Raw genomic sequence first — 10,039 nt, 5'->3', positions numbered from 1 at the left:
AGCCAGAATTAGTGTTCGGTATTCTTTACGCAGTATTGTGTTAATCAGTCCTCAAATACATTGGTGTCAGCTGATATTCAATTTTACATACATCATGTCATGATTTAGAACATAATTACGTTCATGCTTCGGTTTTACTCTTTGTATTGTATTTGCAGGATGGACTTATTTCTTGTGAAATACATGTACCCATTTTTGTTGGTTTAAGTAAAGGCAAAGTAAAGAATCACAATTGCAGATTAAGTGAATGGTATTTTAATGGTAAAGATTTTTTTCCCCACGGAGGTTGCAGCCTTACTCTCAAGGTCTTGCGAGATAAGAGGCCTTCAACTCTCAATCTGCAATCACTGTCAGAATTGTGGACGGCTGCTCGCGTGAAAGCAAAATGATTAAAATCTGCTCCCTGATTGAACTTTCCTGACCTTGCTTGTACAAGCGTCTCTTTAAAAGGTGCCCTGTAAATGTCACACTATTCCTTTCTCTTCTACTGGGAAAGCCGCCGGGTCCAGTCCACATTGCTTCATCTGAATAGCGATGTCAAACAAGTAGTCATAGCATTCACACCTACAAATGTGAGACAAAACCGCACTATTTAAAAATGTTCCATTCAATTTCCACTTTCAGTAAAGTAAATACTCACATAGTCTTGGCTTTTTCCCATGACTCGCCCCACACGTACACTCCGTGCCTACGGACGAGGACAGCGCACGAGTCGGGGTACTCCTCCATGGCCTGGGCCATGCGACTTTTTAAGTCTTTTTCTTCTGGTGTATTCTCAACAATAGGCACGACCAGAGTGTCGTCATAGCTGCAATAGACAAGAGATTTTACCCATCATTCAGTGCTGTGTCTCAAACACACTTAACAGTGCCGTCAAGGCCAGACGCGCTGCTGTCACACAGGCAAGTTGAATAGATGAAATCACAATAGCTGTGAATTGAGCATTAAGCCCTTGACATCTGTTGAGAACTTTACTGAACACGGTAGTTTCTTAATTTGCTTATTGCATTTTGTGGAGAGGAATTTGAAAAGCCGTCAAGTTATAACTAAGAAAAGTTGTAATCCTCTGGGTTCGCTGAGTTGTGTCAAAGCAACACAGAGAAAGATACATTGCTCTTGACCCCATTAAACCATGGTGTAAATTTGCTGTTTGTACATCATCATGTACATCATAGTGAAAATATAGTGTCTAAAAGAAAGGTTCTTGGCAGTGGCGCTGAATTACAATGAATATTTCTTGAGGGTGATGCTCTCAACTCCAAGTACTAAATAAGGTAACCAAAACACTGGAAGTACCTCTTGGTCCAATTCGTACGAGAAAAGTTGCTGCAAGAAAGATGACTTGTCACATGAACCCAGCTTTGATGTATTATTTATCGTTAGTCGACTTTGACAATACAGTAGGCAAGGCGTGTTGGCCTGAATACAATTTCAGGAACATCTAACTGTGGAAGACCTTTTCTATGAGATCATGTTCAGGCATGCCGTAACGCCATCCTAGATTATTGTACTGTGCTCGAATTTCTAGTGTAACTTGGCAGTACAATCTCATCACTTAGAAATAAATTAGAAATGCTTCAGCAAAACTCTTTGATTACTGCTTGATTCCATACCGATAGTTGGTGCCGGTGGTGCCTTTCCGGATCCCCTTAATCATCTCTTGGTGTGTTATTCTGAACTCCTTACCAGGATACAACAGGGTCGCTATGACAGCAGCTTTAGAGTGTGTATGAATAACTGCTTGTGCACCTGTATTTTTTTCCAAAAACAAAGAACATTTTTTTTTTTTTGCTTGAGATTTTTTCCATGATAAAAGATGCCATAATTTAATTCAGTGAGCAACAACGACGATAAATAGTTTGCTAACCTTCCCGTAGAAATACCCATAAAAAAGAAAGCAATAGCTCACTCCAAAGATCACACTACTAGTGTAGACAGATAATTTAGATTTGGTTCAGTTTTGTTTTTTTTGTTTTTTTTAAATCACTGTATGTATGAATAAAGCTTACCTCTCATCGTATACGCATTCATAAAGAGTGGGGTGCATTGGCTCTTCTTTAAATTTTTCCAGGCAGGTGGAGAGCTGATGTCTCGCTCCTCCATATCACAAACAAACATGTCTTCTGGCTGTGTAAATCACATACACACATAATGACAACACTGGTTGCAGCCCTAGTTCAAACACATGATGTGATGGTGTCTTACTTGACCACTGTATTTTATTAATAGTCTTCTACTCGGAGTGTTCAATATTTTCTGGATAACATTTGGTGTCAAATGTTTGAAAACTACTGACTTAGATATCAGGAAATCAATTATACTGTATAATATTTTGAGTGCAAATCATTTAAAATTAGAGCTTGTAAAGTGAAAATGAAGAAAAAATACCTAACTAACAGAAGGGTGAATACTTTTGCAAGATGTTGTACTGGACTGTCATTGCTACTAACCTGTATTCTCTCTTTCTGGACCCCTGAAGGCGCAATGTAGATGTGTTCTCTGTAAATTATGGAACAAACACGGTTTGTGTTAATGTTGAAGAAATTAGGACAAATGTTTTCAACATTCCAGGGTGTTTTGTCGATTGTTGGTGTCAATCCAAAAAGCCTCACACACCGCGAGCCATTGGTCCCTTTGCTTTAAAATCTGTTTCATGGTGTGTGAAAAACTAGGCCCTTGCACTGGCTTGCTGGTAAATTGGCCCATCTGCGGCATTAACAGTAGAGCAGGGATTTATTTGCCTGTCCATTCAAACAGAACTCACTGAAGCAGGACACTGCCATGTCTAAAACGCACACTCAGACAGCAAATGAGGTGCAGCGCAATGAAATACGAGATAGCTAGATACGAGTTTAACAATGGGTGTACAGTAACTCGACACTCGTATCATCACTCACCTTTTACCGACAACTTCCACACTTACCATATAACAAAAACTACCAATGCCAATTACCAAATCCATTCCAGCACCCCGCTCCAAAAAACCCCACAGAAAATTCTCCGTAATAAGAAAAATAGCACTCTATGACTGTGTGACCATAAATTGCCAAATATCATCTGTATATTAATGTGTGCAATGACAATGTCTTGATTTTAGTGAGATTAATACGAGAGATGTCACTATTACTTTAGGTTGATTATTCAGGGTTGTTTTCTTTATTTTTGCTTAAAATTAGCTAAAGCTCTAATGCAGATTCCAAATAGACTTATGAGCCCTTTACTTCATCTCAAAAACAATACAGTAGATTTACGTACAGTAAAACTAATCTACAAAGAAACTTGCATGTGCAAAAATACCCACCATTGTGAAAAAAAAATCCGTGCATTGAAGCCTTTCCCTCTTTCTTACTTCCCCATACAACGAAAAATCCCTATTGCATAATGTGAAATGTTTTTTTTTTCTGCATTTGCCTTGCACTGGAATTCACTACGGCAAAAACAAGCCTGCGGCGAAAGACTAGTTTGGTATGACGCGCCGGCATGCGTTTTGCAGTACTTTATACTTGGTGCGGCTTTCCCCCGCAGTCTGATGATATTCTCCTATACTATAGTTGGCAGTAAATTGAGTCAACAGCATATAAAGAACACTACTCTATAACAGAGGTAGGGAATCAACCAGCAGTAGATTCAAACAATCTAAATTCTTCCGAGCGTTTTTAAACAAACTGCTCATTTCTCCCCAACGTGGTGCTTGCCAGGAGTTGTTTACGGCATTTAGGTCACAGTAGTCCTTTTTCGCCAAATCATGAAGGTGTTTGTTCCGGCGAACTTTTATAAATAATAGTTCATCCACCATGTTTTCCATGCGTAAAGAAATTCTGGATGGTACGCGTTGCAGAAAATCTGGGCCGCGTGAACTCCGCGTGGAGCGCCGTGGTTGCGGAATCAACTTCATTTTGACACGTGGAGCCGTGCAGAGCTCGCAAACACGTCAAACTTAAATCAAGCTTAACACTTGAAGACAAGATAAAATGAGTTAGGTTAAAAGACGGATGACGCAAAGTGAAAGACATGATGCAAGAAATTTATATAAGAATGAAAATGAATGCTTATTGTAGATTTGGTCATTTCTTTCTTTGTTTTCCTTTTTCAATGTTGGATTGTTTTGTTTTAACTTCAGTCAGATTGTAGATTGTGCAACACCTTAATTTATGTTTACTTCAGAGATAACGATTTGCTACAGTGAAAAGTCCCCTGTTGTGAAAAATTTCTGGTCGCAAAAATGATTTGATACACATACACAATAATCTATAGGTACATAGGCACCAATCCAATAATATAGTCAAGTTTAAGTACAAGTAAATACACAATCCTCTGCTCTTTGTCTTGACGGAGTCACAGAATAGCGTCAAGCTAGTTCAACAGTGTTGGACAGTATTCCACTGTGAAGCTATGTTTCCCTGAGTAACGTGACATTGCAGCCTATGAGTTTCTTGTGTTGTGTAATGCAAAGTTGCAACTCTTGTAACTCATGTGTGTTACCCAGTGACCACACATTAGCGAGGAAACTGCGAGATGAGTAGAGAGAGCTGCTGCAGTGTTAACTTTAGCCTAGCTCTAAGCCCTCCACATTTCCTCCACCTTTGTTTACTGTCTCTACCCGGCCTGCGAGCGGCTCTGGTCGGCTGGGTGGACGTTGAAACATCAGGTGTTATTCGTAATTGATGGATGAGGCGATGATCCAAGATTAAATGGTTGGTAAAATGGTAATTCTGCAGTTGAATGTCCAAAAGCTCCTGAAGGGTCTATTATGTAAAAGCCAAGCTGTTCTGCACCAACAGACTTGAAATGAGCAGTAATATCACTGCTAGCTTACAAACTGAAGAAATCCCGAGCCTCAAGCTGTGCACGTGTTGCCGTTATGTCGTCAGATCAATGAGTCGTATTCACCCAAGTTCATCTGATCCTTCTGCCGGGGAGGGGTGAAGTATTAAGGCGGGAGGGAAGATACATCCCAATGTAAGAAAGCACTTGCTTGGACTGAAATGAGCGAATAATGCGGAAAATATTATTTTAAAAATATAGCGTTGTCAACTATTCGTGACAGCTCAAGTTAGTAAGCAGTCATACCTATTAGTAAACAAATAAATGCGCGTTGTGTTCAGCCAGTTGGGGACACAGCACACTAGTTAGTGATCACTTCCGTGTTTTTATTTTTTCTCGAAAAAGTAATGCACGGCCTTCCAAACCCCAGATTTTAGCAATAATCCATTTGTGCAGGGCAATGTAAAATCTTTGCAAATTAGCGCCATACGGTAAGTGTGCGTGCATGTGTGTGTTGGAGCAGTGGGACCCCATGCACTGCGCTGCTCACCGCACAGTAAGTCACAGAGGGGCGGAGCAAAGATGGGAGGGGAAATAAACAACACCAGCTGAAACCAGTGACCAAGTAGACCTGAATGGCTAATTTAATAAATGCAGTAGCATTTATCAGGAGCAATCTACGTGTGCTGGCCGATGCATGTAAAGCGATCTTTAAATTTGCTTACGCTCTAAATAAATAAATTGAATGTTTAGACTTTTCCATATGTCATAATGAAGCAATGTTTGGCACAATGAGCAACATGCCTAATGTACTTCCTATGACATGAATTCAGCTAAAGTCATTTAAAGTTATACTATTTTAGAAGAAACAGGTTTACTGTTCCAAAACCAATGATTACATTTAAAACATAATGTTGGCCGTTAAGAAAAAATGTATTTGCAGTTTTTTTAAAATTTATAATCATTTAATGTAATCCTTTTTAATGAAAAACAATCTAAATCTTACACACTGTCCCTTTATTACAGAGTCACCCTTTTGGTGTAAGGAGGAAACTGCCCGAATGAAAAATGTGAATATAGGTTGTTGTTGTTGTTTTTTTTTTTTTTTTTTTGTGAAAATAATGTCTATTAGTTATAAATCATTTCAGATTTTTCAGAAACTGGTGAAGGTCAAAACAGGTGAATACGGTGGAGTTGTGCAATGCATTTCAACAATTGTCTGAATTGCCGTTCTGTATTTTAGTTTTTAAAGTTGGAACTACAAATACTCTCTGAGTGTGAAATGTGTTTGTTTTGATGTTGAAAGACTGAATAACTGCCCTAATGTCTGTGGTAGCAAAAAATATTATGAAGCTATGCAGGTTTTAAGTGTGAATTAGCCAAACATGCACAGGCTACATGATGAATATAAATACATAATTTAAACATTATTCATGGTTCCTTTCTCCAATATCCCTCTGCTTTAGCCACACCAAATACAAAGATGCTATTAAAACTTTGAAATATTTCCTTCACTCATATTCTCTTTTTTTATTTGATAATGTGTTTTTGCCATTACCACCACATTATGCACAGTATAATGGGGAAGAGAGTTAATGTGAATTTAGAGCTTTGATTAAATAAACGTGCGCACACACACACCATTTAGGAGTTGTAAAGACATCAAAATGTCCTCCTATGCAACACATCAGTAAAACAAAGAGAGAAAAAATATATATATTTTTTTTAAAAAGGTGGTACAGTATTGTACAACAATAATGGGTTTAATGGTAAAAGTGTTTCATTTCCTGAGAGCTGTAATTACCTCTGCCAAGTGCAGATGCAAAATGGCCCTGTTTTGTAGATGGAGGCATCAGGCACGTGGATCCTGATAGACTTACATTTGCGGTACGCAGTTTTGACCCGAAAGAGACAGTTGTCATGCAATTGTGTGTGTGTGTGTGTGTGTGTTTTTTTAATCAGACTAATGGGAGAATTCAGGCTTGCCATTCTAATAGTGGGTTCATTCATACCAAGTAATAGAACAAACAGCGTGTAGAAAAATGCACTTTAGAGCAAAGTGGAATTCAGCTGATTTTGTTGATAGCATTTCCCTTCGTTTACCTGTACAGTATCGTACATCAGATTATGTGAAAGTCTTTTGTTCAGTGTTTTAGACAACACGAACCACACTGTTTTTTTTGAGGCATTACAGCCTTAAGACCCGTTCCTACGAATAAGAGGAGCACAATATACTGTACATTGTTCCCGCGCCACTTTGCACTTTACTTTTTGAGACTCCAGTGATTCAAGTTTTTTTTTGTTTGTTTGTTTTGTTTTTCAAAAATATAGGTCAAACGTCATATGTGGATATACCAGAGTTGCAGTGTCAGTTAGTCAGTTAGTTAGAGAGAGAGAGAGAGAGAGAATAGATTAGACGGGCGGACGGACGGGCGGACGGACGGACGGGCGGGCGGACAGACGGACAGCCAGCCAGACAGACAGACAGACAGACAGGCAGGCAGGCAGGCAGGCAGGCAGGCAGGCAGACAGATAGATAAACCTTATTATTTACAAGGCAGTGAAATCTTAAGTGAAAAACCGCCAAGTAGCACCCCCCCCCCGCACCAGAATTTTCATGCACGTCTATGTGGGTACCTGCATTTTTTAACATGTGAATAGTAAACATTTAAGACAAATATTATTGCAGTACACATATTTACTTACGGTAAATCTTAAATATTTAAACCTTATACAGCAACTGTACTGTTATCCTTTGCATTCCCATCTCTTTGGCTGTAGTCTCACGGAGAGCCGAGGTTATATTAGCGGCGCCTGGACGTCTAATTAGAGTGAAGTTTGTAGCTGACCAAACATGATAAAAATCAGAGTTTACACTTGAAATTCCAATTTATTATAGAAGAACTCTAGGTAAGAGATTTACAAAGCTCTGGTGCAGCGCTGCTCTCTCCTTCCTTTCCTACGTGTCTACCACACAGCGTGTGTAAGTTTCATGAGGGACACGGGCCCTCCTACAAGACGCCTAACCGGCTCCTGGTGCGACCATCGACGAATGAGAGCAGGAGTTATAATCAACTCCCGCCTTGGCTTTGGTGATGCAAACATGTGGGAAACATTGCCACCTTCTGGTAGGATTTGACATGTACTTGAGGATAAGCTTAATTAATCGAGGCAGTCAATATCGTGATTACGATTAAAATTCGATTAATTGTGCAGCCCTAACAATAAGTATGAATTAATTTTATCAAAGTAGGGTGACCATACAGTCAGTCTCAACACAAGCTTGTTACATACAAACCCTCTTCTCAAACTGATTCCTCCGCCTGTTCCAGTAACCCATCCCAGCTGGTAGAAAAGCCGGCAGAGCTCGGGAATAAGTAAACGTGGATGCTCCTTGTCCTACAGGAGAAATCATTGATTATGGCTTAGTCTTTAAATGGCAACTCAAAATTTTGTGATCCAGTGATCAACTGAATGATCAGATCCTATAATCCAGTCCTTCTCAAATAGTGGGGCGGGCTCCCCTGCCATGTGAAGTGTATTTGTAATAAAATAAGGACTGACATCTTTTTTCCAGGCACTTTTATACACTTGTTTTTTTCTGCTCAGACAAACCTTTAATCTGTATAAATGGTGTAACAAAAAACTATTTAAGTTGTTGAAAGTTGGTTTATATTGCTTTCTATGTCAATGTTAAAAACATTTACAGCCCGATTTAAGACATTCCCTGTGATGCATACGACTATTTTTTTTTCTGTCAAATGATAGTTACCTCTTTTTCTGCTGAATATTGACATGGATCCTGGGCGCTATTGTTGGTGCCACACAAAGATGACATTTCCTATGGGAAAACAATCACATTCAGGCGAGGTTCGACATGATTCGTCAACAACATTTGACATTTTAAACTGAGACAATTTTCTTTATCACATTAAAGTTATACAAAAACAGTTCTATAGTTGTAACTTTATCATGACAGTGACACAACCTTCGGTCCGTTTATGGTTCATTCCAACTCAAGACATATGACATTTCTGTCCAATGTTTGCATTTTTGTAAAGAACTCAAATATAATATCTGCCTGCTTTAGTCAGAAAACATCACACATATCTACCTCACCATCCCTAGTCAATTTGGTGTAAAATGGTCACACTGAAGCTAATTATTTGTTCATACATGAAGTTATCTAATTAATAACTGTTTGAGCTTTGACTTGAGCCAATATAAGAGAGAGGCATGGGTTTGTGCCTATGATTTGCAGATTTTTATTTTTATTTTGTCAGCGTTCAGTCAAGGTCGCAAATGGTTGTAAAGACGTTCGCCAAGCATATTAATGGTTGCAAACAGTTCATGTCACCAGGATATCTAAGTATGCTTTCAACTAGTGGACAAGGTGTAAATAAAGGTCAAAATTTCATAAAACGTTTTGCAGAAAAAAAGTTGCAGTTGCAAAAAATTAAGTGGCGCTTGGCTTGTGTGTCAGGATATACTGAGTGGATATTTTGACATTTCTGAAAACTGCGTGCCCAGTATGCCAACATCTACGTGAATTTGAGTGAAAATGGACCCCTCCAGTTTTTAAGATTGGTGTTTTATCTAAGAAACTGGTTACTTGATTCGGCAGGAATGATTGTTAAATAATCTCTACATGCATTTTACGAAAGTTCACCTCTGCATTTAACAGTACATGCGCACACAGAGGGCAAATATTCAAACTAAAACAAAGTTGTCAGCAAGTGGTAATAATGTAGCCTGTTGTTCGGTCAATTATCAAGCGCAGTCGTGATAGCTTGTTTACGCAGCGCATACGGCCTGTATTTCACGTTTGGCTCTCAGTTTTGGGTTTCGGCGTTCGAATCCCAGCCAGCGTCATGCATGCCAACATCGCATAGTGTGCTGCTTTTTTTGTTTGTTTGTTTCTTTGTTGGTTTGTTTGTTTTTTTATGGACCCAAATAACCAGCTTCTGAAAACCTACATCCTATCTTAATTAACTAGTACACATTCAATCGCGCAGCGATAGATAAATATTTCCAGGTAATATTTTTTCTAACAGTGTACCTGCCTACGTGTATTGGTGTATAAGTTTTGGTAACTTGATGACGTAAGGTGACTTTGCTTGCGGTAATAAATCAGGAGTTAAAAAAAAAAACTGCCGCACCTCACTGTTGTTAAGGCAAACTCGTTTCCTCCTTGGACAAGAATTGCAAATTGCAACGCTTACCAGTCGCTCAAGTTGAGAAAAAAAAATGAAAACAAAAACGCCTCAAAGCGCGC

The 10,039-nt window shown here is 39.0% G+C and overlaps 1 protein-coding gene across 2 annotated transcripts; it reads right to left on the bottom strand.

Annotated features, from left to right (window-relative positions):
* Positions 1-239: 239 nt before the first annotated feature.
* Positions 240-10,039, bottom strand: apip (APAF1 interacting protein). Of its 2 annotated transcripts, none has more exons than XM_088414061.1 (8): positions 9,924-10,039; positions 8,537-8,605; positions 8,063-8,163; positions 2,451-2,499; positions 2,010-2,127; positions 1,614-1,749; positions 641-808; positions 240-564 (listed from the first exon to the last, which is right to left on the bottom strand). In XM_088414061.1, exons 2-8 carry the CDS (start codon positions 8,600-8,602, stop codon positions 465-467), a joined length of 738 nt encoding a protein of 245 aa, XP_088270187.1. In that variant the 5' UTR covers positions 8,603-8,605; positions 9,924-10,039; the 3' UTR covers positions 240-464. The 2 variants fall into 2 exon arrangements, with proteins under 2 accessions (XP_088270187.1, XP_088270188.1); XM_088414062.1 differs by having other exon boundaries at positions 9,987-10,018.

Source organism: Hippichthys cyanospilos, chromosome 4 (genome assembly GCF_059441005.1).
Source record: "Hippichthys cyanospilos isolate Australia breed blue-spotted pipefish chromosome 4, RoL_Hcya_1.0, whole genome shotgun sequence".
Taxonomy (NCBI): Eukaryota; Metazoa; Chordata; class Actinopteri; order Syngnathiformes; family Syngnathidae; genus Hippichthys; species Hippichthys cyanospilos.
This window is presented reverse-complemented; position numbering and strand designations above follow the sequence as displayed.

Coding starts and splice junctions, on each gene's coding strand:
- apip (XM_088414061.1), bottom strand. CDS start 8,602: ATGTCATCTTTGTGTGGCACCAACAATAGCGCCCAGGATCCATGTCAA. Junction 2,500..8,062: donor GGAATCAGTTTGAGAAGAGG/GTTTGTATGTAA, acceptor CATAATTTACAG/AGAACACATCTACATTGCGC. Junction 2,128..2,450: donor TCCAGAAAGAGAGAATACAG/GTTAGTAGCAAT, acceptor TGATTTACACAG/CCAGAAGACATGTTTGTTTG.